The sequence below is a fragment of the Schistocerca americana genome, chromosome 5 (genome assembly GCF_021461395.2).
Source record: "Schistocerca americana isolate TAMUIC-IGC-003095 chromosome 5, iqSchAmer2.1, whole genome shotgun sequence".
Classification (NCBI taxonomy): Eukaryota; Metazoa; Arthropoda; class Insecta; order Orthoptera; family Acrididae; genus Schistocerca; species Schistocerca americana.
Window position 1 is genome coordinate 215,556,717 of NC_060123.1, and position 18,816 is coordinate 215,575,532.

Consider the following 18,816-nt stretch of genomic DNA (forward strand, 5'->3'; position numbering starts at 1 on the left):
ATGTGACCCCCGAGGGAGGGGGGGGGGGGGGGGGGGGGGGGAGGGGCTCAGGGAACAGACTGAAGTAGAAGATATAATTATGATTCCAAGGTATATTAAAAGGTGGAGGCTATGCCCTAACAGAAGATGAGCAGAAGACCAATGTAGGAGAAATCTGTGAGATGCCTTTCTCCAGTACTGGACGTTTAAATAGTGCTGCTGCTGATGACATTGACATGGCTATTAAAATGCTAATGTTGATGTTAATATGCTGATGAGGTTAATCCTATGACTGCTGCAGATGTACTTGCTACTTACTGTGCCTACTACTGTGTGGTTATTGGTAATCTTGCTACCTGGTTGCTAAGTGGTTTTCTGGAGCACATAGTGACAATTACGTCTGTCACTCTGAAGTTGGTCAATGCCGATACAAAAAGAAACACAGTGATTGCTCTTGTATGTCTAAAAGTCTTATTATGTTGTTAAAAGGAGAAAGAGAGATACTCGTCATCTGTCATATCACTCTAATTCATTGGCATTTTCTTTGTGAATCCCAGTAAGAACTTCTTTGCCTCACTTTGTTGAATGTGTTATATGAAAGCTGTGTAGTAATTTCATGCACTTTAGTTGCTTAGACTACAGGAAATGGACCTTAAGCAGAGGCAGACATTGTCAATTTATATGAAGTACACTGTGTAAGTAAGGCACAGAGGTGTATTCTTGAGTTGTAGAATATTCAAAGAGTTGCTTTAATTTTCAATCACATTTAATGAACCTGAAATAGTCGACTGCCTGCTACTGAGCTTCACTGGGTGCAGCAATACTTTTTTTGTGTGTATATTATGAAATAAACATAGCAAAATCCAAAATGTTCAACCATCCCTGTTGATGTGTGCCAGTACAAAATTCTTCTGTAAACAACTTTGAATCTGAATGCCAGGAAACACTAAGTTTACCATAATAATTTGAGCACAAAAACAACAGATTTTTAAACATTTTCTGTAGATGTCCCAATAATAGCTGCTTACTCGAAACTGACAATCATGTATAATCTTGCTGCACTGAACAAGGTATTCTGTACTTTTAACTTCATAATCAAAATACGTATTACAAGATCTGAAATCTGCGAAGTTTTGTGGTAATTAGCACAATAATTCTTTCTGCTGCTGGGCAGCCTGGTGAGCATGGAGAGTGGCAGTCATGAAAATTTACACACATAGGTGGGGAAAACAGGAGATTTCCTCTAGGAGGATTTCCTGGAGGGTCCAGAGCAGCAGGATGACGTCACAAGGATAGCGAAAATATCATTTTTGTCTCTATCCCATAAAGTGGAAAGACTGTTCTATTAATGTAATGGATGTTAATGTTTATCGACAAAAATGTTTTAAAAGAAGATTTTCCTACTGCCTTATTCAGTTAAAATATAATGTAGCATGAAGATGCTATAGTTCTTATTTTTTGGATTCAAGGGATAGTTTGGACTTAAGATTTCAGTCTACCGAGACTAAGTCAACAACAAGAATAAGCATGGCAAATTAAAAGGTGATTGCGGTGATCATACCATGGTTTCTGTACCAGTTCAATCCTGGCTCCTAATCTAACTACATATTGGCGGAGGCAGAACAGAGGTAACACTTCAATATGTTGGGAACACAGGAGCAAAAATCAGAAAAGTGCACTGGAAACATAATGTCAAGTGCATGTTCCGCTCACCAGCCAAGATGAAACACTTACTGGGATCAGTCAAGATAATCTAAGACTTCTGAAACTGGAAGTTACTGCACCCCTTGCCGGTGCAGGACAATGTATGTAGGCGAGGCCATCTGGATGATACAGGAGTAATGCAATGAGCAAGAATACCACACAGACAATGAACAGAAAACAAATTCCACTGTGGAAGAGCACTGTAACTCCCATGAACATACCATGAATTAACATGGCATCAACTTGTTGCGACAATCCAACTCCTCCTAAGATTGTACTCTAAAATATGCTGTAGAGACCGCGTGCCAGACTAATAAATAAAGACAGTGACTTTCAATTAAACAAGGCCTGGTACCCAGACTTGAGCATGATCAAAGCACAGCAGTAATCAACATGGAAATCTGCTCCCATCATAACAACTGAAAAACCTGAGGATGCATTGTTGCCACACTAGCTAAGATCTACATCCAATGTCGACTGCAACACTACTGAGGACCCTGAATCATCCCCTGACATTGTATTTCTCCATCACCTCTCAAGTCCATGCCCAGAGGCAACCAATGGGCAGCTCTAAGAGGAAATTAATCAGCCATCAGGAACATCTGAGGATGGCAAGGAATCTACTTGCCAAAACATCGTACCTTCTGGATGATGCCACCAAGTTGAATAACCGAGAAATATTCAATATTTTCCTACACTGGGAAAACCTAAAATCACAGACTAAATAGTGTTTGCTTTTTTGTGCACTAATTTAACTGGTGTCTTATTTCTAGTGTGAAACAGTGAACCAACTCTCCTGCATATGATAGCAACAAATTTTTCATTTGTCTTAATTTTAACCCTCGAGTGGGCGTGCCTACGTATAAAGTGTGCCAAGCACAAATAACATTGTCTTGTACTGTTCCACTGTCATTTTTCAATTGTGAGCCCACACATATTCCATCATTACTGCTTCAATTAAAATAATGATAACCTGAGTTGCCTTATGTCCAAGTGGTCAGCTGTAATATAAAATAAACAGCGAGCTTTGTAGCAAAAATTTATGATCCATGCAAGAAAATGACCCAGATTACGAGTTAGCAGCACAATACTATAATGGGGCAGTTGTCTACAAGATAATTAGTGATTGAATAAGCGGCTGGCTGGGATCTGATGCAACTGTCGCTGTTTAATGTTTTGAGTGGGTCATATTTGTGAGATAATGCTTGAATGCGGCAATAGAGTGATTTAATGAAAGTTTATTAGATCATTGTTAAGTTATATTAAGGTTAAACTATGATTTTATTTACACATATTTACCTCGGTAACAAAGACAGCTACTATTTACATTTGCGCAACGTTCACCATGTGCTCACTTGTGGTATAAGAAATGGCACACCTGCTTGAGGGTTATAATGGTCAAAAATTACTGAGACTTTTTTGCTTTTGCCCCACGCTCAAACATTGTGGCAACCATGTACCTATTTCATACTCATTGAATCAATGAGAAATGGGCTCCACGAGGACCTTCGGCAGATCATTGAATGTTTTATCTGACTTGACACAGTTTGTAAACCGAGAAGACTTTAGCGAACTATTGCTACATATGGTTCACTTTCTCAAAGCTTTCAATTGAGGTTTTATTTTTGTCAACTACTTCATGTGGAATCATCTACAAGATAAGCAGAGTCACATTTGAATTCAGCTGCTCATTTCTAAATTTTTTAAAATTAAGATGTAGACTCCTTATAAACTTTAAATGATTTAGCACTAATTTTATGATGGTACAGTATTCCAGTTTAGCCATTTAAATGGAACACATGCCACTCTACTACTTTCACGTTATTTGCAACATCAAAACAACAAAATTTAATCAAAACTATCTGTATTTTAGGCATTTTTACTCAAAAATACTTTAAATTTCCCAGAGGAAAAATTTACAACTATGACTATCGATCCATCCAAGAGCGAGTTGCTGTAGAAACCTGTCAGTAGCCTGATACTACTACTGTTGCACTGAAAATAATTTTGCAGAGCAGTACCATTCTGATTAAACAGCACTAATGCACCACAGTTAGAAACTGTTACATGGCTTATGCAGCTAAAGATCTTTTTGGACTAGTACCCACCAGAATAGCTAACACACACAGTAATTCAATTGATCATGTTATCACAGATTATGACCACATCATCTCAATAGACATCATAAATGGTAACCTCTCTGATCATTTAGGCCAAGCACTGTTATTAAAATGTAATAGCAAATTCAAACCAAGAAAAATGTATGAGCATAGCCAAATATTATCTGCAAACAACATTGTTACACTTAGACATAGTTTAAGCCAGGAATCATGGGAATCAATTATGATTACCATTGGGGCCACAAATAAATGGAACATGTTCACAAAAATTATGACTGAGCACTTGTATAGATCCGTGCCATTAAAAAAAGTGAGTATCGAGAAAAAGCAAACTTCAAAATTAAAACCTGTGCCATTAGATTTTAAAACAAAAGATCTGAAAGGAAAAAATGGAAAACATGTATAGCTTACACAGACTAATTCACAGTTACAAAACGAACTCTAAAGCCGTATAAATACAAGTACTGCAAAGAAGCCAGGAGATTAAAATCAGAAAGAGTCAGCCAACAGGTACGATGTTTCAAAGACTTGCTATTCAATTGTAACTAAAACCAAAAACAATGAAACACAAACTACAATTAATAATGTAGAATTAACTTTGAATAATGATGATCTCTGACCTTCTTGTAGTCAGCAATATTTTTAATAATTGATTCATAGATACTGTTGAAAATGATGTGTCTATGAAACAGGATATACAGTGCACATTTGAGTTCAGAAACAAACAGAACTGCAGTACACTACCCCCAATAAGCACATATGACATTCTGTAGCTTATTGATAGCCTCAGAAACAAAAATCACCAGGATTAGACAAAATTCCTCCATACCTATTGAAGAACTGCAAACATGAACTAATGAAACCACTGGGTCACCTAATAAATTGTGTTCTCAAAGATGGTGTGTTCCCTGACAAGTTGAAACTGTACAGAACTACAGACCCATTGCCCTAATCTCAACTTTCAGTAAACCGATAGAGAAAATAATATGAAAAAAAAAAATTTTGGAACATTACAACAATGCTGACATATTAAGCGATTTCCAGCATGGTTTCAGAAGAGGTCGAAGTATGTCAGGAGCAGTACAATTTGTCCATCATGCATTTGAAAAAATAAAGGAAAAATCCCAAGCAGCAGGAGTATTCCTGGACCTCTCAAGGGATTTTTATAGAGTACATCATGAAGTGTTCTTATCAAAAACTGTGTAGAGTGGCGTCACTGGAAAACTCATGAAATTGCTAGAGACATATTTAAAGGGTAGACAACAGTGTACGGAGATTATGTACTCTAATGGAGAAATTCTGGAGAAGAAAAGGTCAAGTATAAGAAATAGACATTTTGGTGTTCCTCAGGGCTCCATTTTAGGTCCAGTCCTATTCATATGCTATGTAAATGATTTCCGAAGTTCTCTTGGCAATAAGCAATTGATCTCCATATATGTAGATGATACATCTGGTATCTGATATGCAGACAGTGAGCCCAGCCTAGTTGCAGAGATATATAACTTTATTGTAAAGGCAAGAGCTCACTTTGAAAGAGAGAACCTAAAAGTAAACATACAAAAAACTAGTATTAGTCATTTTAAACCAAGTGGTCCAAACAGACAAAATACTGTGACTGATGAAATTCTACCAAAAACATGTACACATAGCAAATTCTTGGGTTTATGCATAGATGATCCACTTTCATGAAAGCAGCAAGCTGATTATGTCTGTAAAAAAATAACACCCAGTCTACATGTATTAAGAAGGTTATCACCATATCTTAATTCTGAAACCCTAAGGACTGTATATTATGGATTAGTGTACCCTTTCTTGTCTTATGGAATAGTACTGTGGGATGGGACATGCCATACTACTATGAAAAGGGATTTCATACTGCAGAAGCAAGCCTTGAGGATCATAGCAAAATGTAAAACCAGGAACTTCTTGCAAGCCGTTATTCATTAGACACAATATTCTCACAGTTTATGCCATGTATATACTAGAAACTATAATGCTAGCGAAAGAAGACACTAAGATCACAAAAAGAAACATGGGTATTCACAACTATGAAACAAGGCGAAGAAAAGACTTTATTATGGTTAACAGAAGATAAGCATTAACAGTGAAAAGACCTTAAGTCAAAGGAACTGCTTTTAATAACTTGTTACCAAATGAAGTTAAGATATTGACAGGCAATACTTTTCACTTTTTAAAAGTGCGTCAAGCAGTGGCTTATTCAAAAATGCCCTTATAACTTGAATTTATCATGAATTACAATGTAATAAGAAATAATGTAAACTAAAAAAAATTGTAACTGTACAAACTATATTGTTAGTTGAAAACACACATGCATGTAAAATTACATGTTACATGCAATAAATTGAATTAAAAAAATCACCCACAGTACTTTGAGATTATATGTTCAAAAAGACTCAGACTGCAGGAGTAGCATGTATTACTTACCCTGATTATTGACACCTACTGACAAAACTGTCTTTTGGTTGGAGACATCTGTGTCTTTGACAGGAACTGTGTCACCTTCTGTGTCTAATCCACAATGGAATGAAACCTTTTTATTGTCTCCGACATACTGACTGGGAGCTTTGTGAACTACTGAATTGTTCAGTTTATGCAAGTCTTTTCCCTCCAGGTGAAGGGGACCACCGACATTTTTAGATTCAAGCTGTTTTTGTCTTTCCATGCTTATTGCCAGATTTTTCTGATGTGTTTCTAATTCCAATTTCAATTTCTGTAAATCATGGTCCAACTGAGAACATTTGTGACAAGGTTGTGACAGTTTCTTCGAAATAAATCCTAGAATTTGTTCACAGGAATGGTACTTTATACTATTAGAGTCAGGAAATATTGAAACAAGCAATATCAATTGTTTTTTGATACTATTCAAACACTCAGAATTTTGTGTAGCCACAGCTTTTGCCTTCAAGCATTCCTCTTGTGCCACTTTAATGGATTCTCCAAGGGCTGAATTTTCCAGCTCTAATTTCTGAATTTGCTCTTTAAAGCTATTTGCTTCTGACAGCAGCAATTTTTCATCCATTTTTAAAGTACTTTCAAAGTCCTTACTAAGTTTGTCACATTTTTCTTTTGTTTGCTGGAGTTCGTTTTCGAGCAGAATTCTTTGTTCCTTTTCTTTTTCCAAGTTTAGTTCGAGATGTTTCTCATTCTCAGTAAGCTGAAATATTTTTTCTTCTGCAGCTCTTAGGCGTAAACCGAGGTCCTTATTTTCATCCTGTAAAAACGACATATCTGCTTCTGATTTGGTTAGTTTCTTGTTGAGATGGAGTTTATCTTGTTCTAAAGTAGTAAGTGTATCTTTCTGGGCTTTCAGTTTACCATGAAGTTTATTTTTCTCTTTCTGAGAATTGTCCAATTCTTCTTCAAGCGATACAACTTGTTTTTCCAACTGTCTGATCCAATTTTCTTTAGCAATAAGATTATTATTGGACTCTTCAAGTATGATTTTGACCACTTCCTGCTCCTTCTGAATGATAGAATTCACAAATTTGTCAAAAATGGCAAGATTGTCAGAGGAGTTTTCTTGATCACCTGAATCTGCTTGGGATAATGTGGCTATTTCTGTCAGCATTCTATTCCTAAGTTTTTCATTGTTAGAATTCAGACTATCTAATTCTTTCTTTTGAGCTGCGTTCTTGGCAGTAAGTTCATCCAGTTTTAACCTTAACTGCATCAATGAGTAATTGTTTTCTTCAGTATTTCTACTGTCACCAGAAAGTTGTATTTTTCTCGGTGTTAAGTTTTGATCACAGTCATTGGTATCTGATGTGTCTTTTCCTAGACACCTGTCCTCCTCTGCATGATCAAACTTTGGAGAGATCTGATATTTAGGGGTCTCCATATGGCTTATAAGTGCCATCTTACTGTTTGAATGAACCTGCTCTTTGCTATCAGTCTCTGGACAACTTTGAAATTCATCTTCTTGAGCTGCAGACCTGAAATGAAAAATAAGTGTCAGTACAAGCATGTGCATCATATTCTACAAAAAGACAACTACTACCTTTTACTGTGTGATAAAAATGAGGAACATTGTTTCTACTATCCAATCCACATCTTCAGAAATGGTACTCTGACACCCATTCAATTCACACAATATCCTCGTCTGCCTTTACGTCCTTCGGTTCCAACCTTCTGCTCCATGGGGCATATATCCTCCAATCACCTCTTATTCCGACCCATCACAGGCATTTCCTATATTATCAAAGACAGAGCTAACCACGAAAACAGCCACAGCACAGTAGTCTACACAGCTATGACTATGAATGAATTATCCACTTGTATATAGCCATGACCAAATGGAGATCTAAGATCCGTATGCTGTATAAAATAATGTGGGTGGCACCAACAGCTGCTTCACGATCCATGTCTGCTGCATCATACCATCAAATAGCAGCTCCTCTGAATTGGTCAACAGTTAATTTTGCCCGGAATATATCCAACATTCTCATCATTAAAATGGCCTCAATCTTCACCACTAGACCACTTGTTCCACTACTACATTCTATGCTGCTTCCTTATCTTTCTCTCCCTGTAGATTTGAAATGTAACTGCCTCATCTTGAGTTTAATATGGAATCTTATACAGGAATTTAGTGACGTATTCTGTTTCGATCAACAGCTTCCAGTTTTAGGAGTTTAGCACTTTCATATGCACTGATTAGAAAGGTAACATTTTTGATGTCAATAAGAGGCTTTTGCTTTACTTAGAAATTTATTTTTGTGAAGGGACAATTTAATATGAAGTAAAAATATAAAAGTATGCAATGAAGTTGAACTTTTTTCAAAAAAGTGAGTTGATTAAGATTTTAGTTACATGATAACTTAGTACAAGCAATGTAAGCAAATGTCAATGCTCAGTACTGGCTGAGAAAAATAAATAGGCTGCAAAATATAAATTAGGACAAATCTGAAAAGGACCAAATGTCAACAAAAAAGGTGTTATTTTACACAAGTTTACATAATTATCTGAACTGAAATCAGAAAACTACAGCTACATTGCACACATCACATTGCGGTGTGAGGCAGAGGGTACTTTCGTGTACAACTTTCACTTCCCTACCTTCCTCTTCCAGTTACAATAATCAGCAGGTGGATGGATCCTTATTTTGCTTTCATATTCTTCTGCAGCAAATATCTAGGAACTAGTAACGTACTGACTGACCTCTAGGAAAGTACATTCTTTGAATTTTAACAGTAAACCACACTATGCTGCACGATACGTCTCTTGTAACATCTGCCATTGGAACTGGACGAACATCTCCATGACACTTTCATACCCACTCAGCGAACCTATGACTAAACACACTGTGCTATCTACGAGCTTCTTTATTTCTTCCATCCATGCCTTCTGGTCCCAGTCTGATGATCACTATTCAAATATTTGTCAAATAAGAGTTTTATACATTATCTCCTTCATATGTGAACTATACCTTGAGGACTCTTCCACTGAATTTCAATATGGTGCCTGCCTTTGATGCAATTGCTCATTTTTAAATCACTCTGCATTCTGAAATGTAATTGCCTTAGAGAGCCTATGATGTATCACTCAAACTAAATGTTTGATGATGAACCCATACATCAGTAGTTTTTGATCCTGTAGTGTTGTTTCAGGGTCTGGTAATAATATATAATGTTTAATACAGCCACCAAACTTTTGTTAACTATTTTGAGTTTCAATTTGAAGGTAAATAACATACTTAGCAAAACTTATGCCTGATAATAACATGTAAATACTTGGAACTTCATTGTTTAAAGCAATGTTATCCCATCACTTCTCATATAAAATTATGCAAATGATGATAAATGAAATATGTATGACTATATTTAATAAATAATTACTGAATATATGAGGATATTTGACAAATCTCAAGTGAGTAACAAAGACTGTGAAATAATAATATGAGAATCATATAAAAAGATCATGTATTTGAACCAGAGAGGCCAAATCTATAAATGAATGTGTGTTAAAAATTTTAGACAGAAATGTTAAATAACATGAACCATGGACCTTGCCATTGGTGGGGAGGCTTGCGTTCCTCAGTGATACAGATAACTGTACCATAGGTGCAACCACAACGAAGGGGTATCTGTTGAGAGGCCAGACAAACGTCTGGTTCATGAAGAGGGGCAGCAACCTTTTCAGTAGTTGTAGGGGCAACAGTCTGGATGATCGACTGATCTGGCCTTGTAACACTAACCAAAATGGCCTTTCTGTGCAGGTACTGCAAACGGCTGAAAGCAAGGGGAAACTAAAGCTGTAATTTTTCCCGAGGACATGCAGTTTTACTGTATGGTTAATTGGTGATGGCATCCTCTTGAGTAAAATATTCCGGAAGTAAAATAGTCCCCCATTCGGATCTCCGGGTGGGGACTACTCTAGAGGACGTCATTGTCAGGAGAAAGAAAACTGGCATTCTACGGATCAGAGCGTGGAATGTCAGATCCCTTAATCAGGCAGGTAGGTTTGAAAATTTAAAAATGGAAATGGATAGGTTAAAGTTAGATATAGTGGGAATTAGTGAAGTTCGGTGGCAGGAGGAACAAGACTTTTGGTCAGGTGAATACAGGGTTCAAATGGCTCTGAGCACTATGGGACTTAACAGCTGTGGTCATCAGTCCCCTAGAACTTAGAACTACTTAAACCTAACTAACCTAAGGACAGCACACAACACCCAGTAATCACGAGGCAGAGGAATACAGGGTTATAAATACAAAATCAAATGGGGGTAATGCTCACACACTACTTAACCTAAATTATCCTAAGGACAAACACACACACCCATGCCTAAGAGAGGACTTTAACCTCCGCCGGGACCAGCTGCACAGTCCACAACTGCAGCGCCTTAGACTGCTTGGCTAATCCCGCACGGCACATTTTTCTTTGTCTCAAAGCTTTTGAGGTCAAGAACTTCCCTCATAAATAGGTCATTTAGAATTTTTAAATGTGCCACTCTACAAATAAAGCATTAAATTAGTAGTTTAATTACTGTAGCTAGAAAGTGGTCAGGTTTGAAATTTATATTTTGAAACTTATAGACCAACTTAAAACTATGTTGAATTAGCTGAGAGAACATAGGTCTGTGGTCATATTGGATTCATACAGTCTACAATCAATGATCATTCTTTTGGTAGAGTGCCATATTGTTGAGCATTTTGTTGCAGATAGGGATCTGTAAGGTAACTCACTTGTAAAAATTTCGAGAATTATCTCGTTCATGATTTCTGTAAAGTCAGACCACATAATGTACTGAAAGTTAAGTAGTGTATGTTCATGTCATAATCAGGATACAGTGACATTTAATAAGCACTAGTTAGGATGTTAAGAATACACTATGTGATCAAAAGTATTCGGACACACCCAAAAACATACATTTTTCATATTAGGTACCATGCACTTCCACCTGCTGCCAGGTACTCCATATCAGCAACCTCAGTACTCATTATACGACATGAGAGACGCTTGGAGGGGTGGGGGCGGGAAGGGATGTTTAGCATTTTATATCTCTTCATGTAGCTTTGGGACAAACTTTTCATGGAAACTTTACCGACACAAGGTCTTACAACATAAAATTTAATTCTACTAATTCTTTCCAATATGTCCCAAATTGAGATCAATGTTCAAGGTTTTAATGGGAGTACATGTGTAAATTCAGATGCTGCTGTGTATTTATCTGAAATTATGAACTTGCTTTTCTTGAAGTTTATCTCCACTCTTGATATCTTGTTTTTCTCTTCACAGACTCTTCTCCTACTTTCATGAAATGTTGAAGATATACATAGGTAAATAAATACAAAATTTGTTTGTTTCATATATTTGTTTATTTGTATTGTCTTTGGTACTTAGTATTTCGCTTTTGTATGATATGCAGCAAAACAGTCTCCAAGATGTAAAGCAACTCCACAAGACTTACACATTAAGTTTGTTGTTCTTTTTTGAGCATACATGGCAGTTTCTTCATTTTCGTTTATTCATTTCGGAAATAAGTATTACTTGGTGTTGGTTTATGTGACCGAAAAGTCGGTCAACTGGAACATGACGAGATGTACGTGATGTAGTGGCAACCTCCAGGTTTTGCTCAGAAGCAGGTACGTGGTCTTTTATCCATGAATCAGACACTTTCAATAAAAAATCTAGAAATAGGAGACTCTTGTGTTCTGTAATTAAATATTTACATGTACAGAATGCATCAAATAATGCAAATCTTTTTGACCATTTTATCGTTTCTCTTTATATAGGGTAATAACTCAAATATTGGTCTGCCCGATTCAATCCGTTCACGCATTTGTTGTAGTCTGATACACTTTCAGGTTTTTTTTTTAAATTATTTTTTTTTATTGTGTAATCGGTTTTTCTACATTTTCTGTGAGTGTCAGTCAAAGTGGCATTATGTATTGTAGAGATCATTCTTATCGTTTTAGTTTTCGAAGCTCTCCGTATCTCTGCGAATGCTTCACCTTTCCGTTGAAGACACGCTTCAAACACATTGACTTTTGCACGCTTTAATTTTTCAGAAATCCTGTACTTTGCTGTATCATTCCATAAACTCTAATTTTATGTTCAAGTAACTTCTTGCAAGTTCTGCACTGTTATAATAATTATCCATGTAGAGGTGACACCACTTTCCATAAGAAGGTGTCAATAGTTCCATCACTGTTTTTGCTAAAGGCTGTCCAGCGCCGAAAAAGATCTTGAATGAGGAAATGCATCACATACTCTCTAATCACACAGCTTCATGCCATATTTCATAATTTTTGACAGATTCTAAACTTTATAAAATTTAGCCGTCCACACCACGGTATCATTCCTTCATCAGTTGAGAGGTTTTGACTTAGATTAAAAGTTTATTCAAACTTTTTGGAAAAATATTCAATTACGAATTGCACTTTGTAGAGCTGGTCGGCATTATCTGGTTCATTGTTGCTGTTGGAAAAATGTAAAAATGATAATATTTGTCGGGATCAGTTGTGGGACATATTTTTGTGAAATATCGATGTGTCTATCAACGGATTCATTGACTAATAATCATCAATCCTTGCCCCCACCCCCGTTTTTAACATAACGATAGCAAGCTGAAACCATTTTTTAATTTCAAGTCCTGTAATGTCGACATATTTTGCATTATTTTTATACAGTTTCCTTCTAATGCAATTTTGACTGTAGTACTCGTTGGTTTTATTGCTAATATATTCAAATAGATCATTCCCAATATATTATTCTATGATACCCTCGACACTCTGTGTATCTTTGGGAAATACGTTTGGACCCGGAGATCCTTCAAATTTATAATTGGTCCTCAGTAAATCAAAATCTGACTACTGTGCACTGTCTTCTATGTCTGATTCGTCCGAATCAGTTGGAAACTGTGGTGTTTGCCGAATTCTTCTTGGACGTATTTCACTATCTTCTGACGATTCCGCTTCACTTTCGTTTTCTTGATATCCCAATCTGTCAAAGTCATCTGGAATGTCAGACAAGACATCCGCATATTCATCATAAATAATCATATTGTCTCTCTCATCTTCCACAATGAAAGGGCACAAGTACTTATTAAAAAACATGTTGACGTGTGTAACTTATTGTTATCTAAACATAACACCAACAGAATGCAAAATATACTAAAGTGCTGTCACTGGCCACTGCGTGATGCTATGTTCATGACACCACTGTGGTGTCGCCGGTCACTGAGCGATACTATGCACACAACACCACTGCGGTGTCACTGGCCGTTGACCGCTATTTCACTCACGACACCACTGTGGTGTCGCCAGATGGCATAGTGTTAATTACTTTGCTGATTCTTGAAACTGTTCAGTACAATTGCTTGTTTTTTTAATCTTTAGTTGGAACCATGCAACTAACATGTATTGGTAAAAAAAAGAATAAAAGTAAAATTTCGAAGTGTCCAAGAAGACTGCAATTCTGTTATATAAAATACTATTATTAACAAACTAGACTGTGATTTTGTTTACGAAATGAAGTAGAGCATTAAATATTGAGTTCCAAGAATTTATGTTCAGCTGTTACAAGAGATGAAACTGATAATGGTAGTGGTGTTTGTACAATGTTGAAGATAAGTCAAATAATTAGAGAATGAAATTATACTATGTTGAGGAGTGTAGAAGTCCTCTAAAATCAACAAATGAATTAGCAGACCAGATTTCATCTGCAGTGAACAACTGCTTTACTATCAACTCTTCTTGTATTGGATCCCATTAAATTTGAAAAGCTCAGATTTGTGGGAATTTTAGTAGTTAGCCTTGTGATGTATGAATGTTAACTACGTGTCAGATCGTTCCGATTTTATTCTGTGTATCCAAAAATGTAACAGTTTCTTGATCCCATACTTTGCCAAATTGTAGGCAGGTGGCTTGATCACACTGACTATATGCAACACCTTTCTGTAAGGATTTTCAGTACTCCATAAATTCTTGGTGTTTCCGGAACTTTGGTAATGACTTCTCTGGCTGTGTCATGGCCCATTCTAGAGTCTTTGATTAAGATTCAGGTCTTTTATTTTATAAGATGACACAGCAGCATACCTAAGAAGATTTTCAAGGGGTGACACCAGCAGTGGAAGCCTTTGTATTTACACTGGTGTGCTAATTCATGGTCTCTTATTATTTAGACAGTGAAGAGATATTTTACGACCTTCTTTGCTTCCGACACACCAATCTTCTTGCAAAAACTGTGCCAAGAAACTCATAGTCATAAATTATTTGCTTATAATTCAAAATGGTTCAAATGGCTGTGAGTACTATGGGACTTAACATCTAAGGTTGTCAGTCCCCTAGACCTTAGAATTACTTAAACCTAAATAACCTAAGGACATCACACACATCCATGCCCGAGGCAGGATTCGAACCTGCGACCGTAGCAGTCGTGCGGTTCCAGACTGAAGCACCTAGAACCGCTCAGTTACCGCAGCCAGCCCCTTATAATTGACTGTCATAATAGCAAATACATTAAATCACGTAAGTAATAGAACTTCCCAATTACCTGACTGAGATGTTCTTGGTAGAACATGGTGTTTCAGTCTGCACAGCAAATGATGCCTAGAAAATAAAATGATATATGTATTATCTGCAAAAAATATGGGAAAATGGAGACAATATTAACCATGTAATTTATGTCACAACAGGAATGAAATGGAATAGGCAAAAGAACTCTAAATACCAAAATCTAACTTCACTGACAAAAACGAGTGCTTGGTCATAGCAGCACTACCTATAACAAAAATACTAAAATAAGATGATAAATTGCTAAGAGGAAATACACCAATAACTCAACATATAGTTCACTAAATCTATCTGCATAACCCTTTTTACAAATGCTGTGGGTACAGTGGCACCAATATTGGTGGGTTCTGTCACCAACCAAAATCAGCCAAAGATCGCTGACCTTTTCAGATTGTTATGCCGCAACGTATGTGGCCACAATGTGGCCAATCTCTTTGCCCAAATGTACAGACTTTGGACAATAATCAGTGAAATTCAAAATCAGTTTGTTTCCTCTGGTCATAACGGCCAACAAAACATGAAACGTGGACTGTGAGAAACAGGTAAGTTAGTCAAAAGAGTTGTGGTATTCTGAGAATGAAAAATATCATAATCGGGAAATAGTTCAGAATCTATGGACAGAAATGACAGGTTTGGGGAACCACAAGTAGATAAAATGATTATTGGAAACTTTAGGCCACAGATTATAAACTCAAAAAATAATTTGTTCAAGTGAGAAGGGTGGTGTATCTTATGCTTCAGGTTACTGCACAACAGTGGATCTTTTTTGGATTGTGATAGATGGACATTGGTACTTACATTTTTTTTTATGCCTGCAGGGTGGTCATTCTGTTACATGAAATAGTTTGCAAATGTGGCGTTCAGAGTATCTTATTCTGAGCTTTGTGTCTGTCTTTTATATGTATGCTGAATGACAGTTACTGAAGGTTAACTGATGTATGCCAGCACAACTTCAAATAAATTCAGCAAAACAATGTGTTTGTAATATTGTTTTTGAAGGTCACTATGAATCATCTCTAGTGTGTGACAGAATGTTTTTTTCCTTCACCTCACATATTCATAAAGCTTGTCTGGTAATTCCAATAACTGAGGACAAAGCGTACAGTACTTGACACTTTCTTTTTGAAACAGATATAGCTCATTCACATTATTTGGAGGCCTTTTAATAGTAAAAGCCACATTGTAGCACTTGTCACCATGCACAGAGGTGGTGGTATCTATCGCTCCCTTGAAGGTTAAAATCTAACCTACTTCATGTACAGAACTGAGTCTAACCTAACCTAATCTAACTTGAACCCACCAAAAACTGACAAAGGAGATCCAATGCACTGGGGCCACATTGTTGGTCGATGTTATAGGGCGACAATACCTGACGACTGCTGTCTGTGTCACGGTGAAGCCGAATGCCACCTTCTAAGACACAAATCAAGGAACTGGATAATCTGATATTACGCTCTTGTATACTTGTGTTAGGGGTTATTGAGTACACAAGGACACAACAACAGTTTCTGGATTTTGTGATTGTTCTTACCTATGCAGTTGTGAATTACAATATGGATGTTTATATCCACACCTATGTTCGAGTGCATTAGTACTTATTGCAATGTCCAATGATTGTGTTATCACATTCGAAGGTAAATTTCAGGGGTTAGTCTGTTTAAATGATTTCCCAAAACCCAACAAACACAATTCACAAGTGGACCATTGAAGATAATCCATTACAATCTTAGACAAGTAAGTGTCCTTGAATGAAAACCAGTTAATTACGAGCATGATTTGGAAGGTAACCTTCATTCGGCTGTACATAGAAAACTTGCATAAAATTTTTTTACTTACATCATGGAACTGCAGCTGTTTGTTATTTTTCAGTATAGTCATATTTAAATTTAAACATCTGTCATAGGATATCTCTAATTTATGAATTCCTCCTTAATCAAATTTTCCACCTTCCAGCGTAGTCAATCTTTCACAGCATTTATGTTTAGCATAGTCATCTAAGTGCTGTGAAGTGAGCCACTACTTCATGTTAGTGTCGAAATGAAAATCGCTTGGCCTTTATTGTGGGCTGTATGGGGAATTATCAAAAATCTCCCATTTGAAATCTCTAGAGTTTCTTGGGCACTGGGAGGATGAGCACCATCACGCAAAAACATGGTCCATAAATTCAACCAACAAAACTCCCTGAGCATATAAAAAAACTGTAGCACCTCCCATTTTGCAGGAATTTTTTATTACGGTGCTGATGTTTTGAGGTTGTAATGAGTAAATGTGTGAAAGAGTGAGGTTCATACTTTCACAGTTGGATGCTTACTGAATCAGAGAACATGCAGATGTGACAATGATGGCACTCTGCATTCAAGCACTTAGCACCATTCTAGTGTGGTGGTTACTATCCAAACATCCAACCCCCCCCCCCCCCCCCCCCCCATGCCCTATTTCCTTTCTACATTGGTAGTACCCTTCTACATTGTTAGTAATGTAAAACTGCATATTCACTGTGACTAAACATTTGATTTTAATATTACGCAATGAATTTAAGTTTTAAGTCTGCTTTGGCTAGATCTATCAAACTGTAGGCACACAAAAAATTGTGGAAATTTGCTGTCACCGAAATAACAAAATAAATATCTGTAACAGTTACCTTGGGTCTGCAAATAACTGCAGTATATTGGTAGACATAACACTGAAATCCTTTATTCCTGTGTGGTACACTCTACTGTTTGTACAGATCTGAGATTTTCAGGTGAGGGGGACAGAAATCTGCACAAGGGACCTACAGCAGTGGACAACCTCACAGAGCAATTAATCTCCAACTGGTTTTATACACTCTGAGCAGCCTTTATACATAAACAAGTTAAGCATAGTAGCAATGTCATGGTGTTAACACCATTTAGGTACCTATCACTGTAAGCACAGTAGGTTTTGGACTAAAATGTTTTAATACTTTTGTAAAAAATTACTTGTTTTTAAAAACTGTTAGGAGATTTTACATTAACTGAAAGGCAATATTATGTTTGTTTCCATATCTCTGAGGACAATTGCTAGTCAAGTAAAATTGATTACCATTGTTATTACATTATGATACTGTGTTATTAGAAGATGCGATCTTTACTGTATCTAGTCAAATTCTATCTGACGTGTTACTATTTTCAGGAGGATGCTGTGGCATTTCTATTATTTCACATTACACATCAGTCTCTATTGTGATGAGATGTCAATAAAAGGAACTGGATGTTTGAAGGTATAGATGCAAAACTTAGTCTGTCAAGACGACAGTGAAGGCCAATTTCTCAGGGAAGTGTTTGGCCTTTGTGATTAGTAATCTCGATATGATGCAATGAATATAACAGAAAGCATTTAAAAAATGAGGCTGCATTGAACAAAATTCCTAGCTTACTTTGTTGCTGTCTTAACTTATCTGCAATTACAGTTCTGCAAAACCAATTAAAGATATCACCAACCATCAACATAACTTCTGAAATGTTCCATTTATCACTTGCTCTGTGACTGGGACAACTCTTTAGATAAGCTGAGCAGCAAAGTGGGACTAGATGTCCGATATATTTGTGCCCTCACAGTGGACGTACAATGATATCATGCAGGAGAAATTATACAGGGATTTGCTAAATGGAGCGAACTACAGGGAAAGATCCCTGCAAAGATAAGGAGCAGAAAATGTTGTATGGAGATTGACTACAAATGTGTTCCAAGGGAGGCACACTTACTTGAAAGTAGAGATAAAAGAGTGTAGGTTTCAACAATTTTAACTGCACATGAAATCACAGGCAAGTGGAATGTTTCACTTGTTTTCTCTCTGTAATCAAGAGGTCAGAAATATTGTCCATCACAGAAAGAGGTCAGAATATCACTGAGGCATACATGTACCACATACCAGTACTATGGGACATCTGCACACACACCGTGCGAGGTGGTACAGTGGCTAGCACATCGGACTCGCATTCGGGAGGATGACGGTTCAA

The 18,816-nt window shown here is 36.8% G+C and overlaps 1 protein-coding gene across 2 annotated transcripts in view; it reads right to left on the reverse strand.

Annotated features, from left to right (window-relative positions):
* LOC124616124 (kinesin-like protein KIN-7M, chloroplastic) overlaps positions 1–18,816 on the reverse strand; it is a 276,601-nt gene that overhangs the window by 39,104 nt on the left and 218,681 nt on the right. For both annotated transcript variants that reach the window (XM_047144390.1, XM_047144391.1), the window contains 2 exons: positions 14,817–14,872; positions 6,249–7,756 (listed from right to left, as the gene is read on the reverse strand). In XM_047144390.1, coding sequence (XP_047000346.1) covers positions 6,249–7,756; positions 14,817–14,872 — 1,564 coding nt within the window. The remainder of the gene's footprint in view (positions 1–6,248; positions 7,757–14,816; positions 14,873–18,816) is intronic.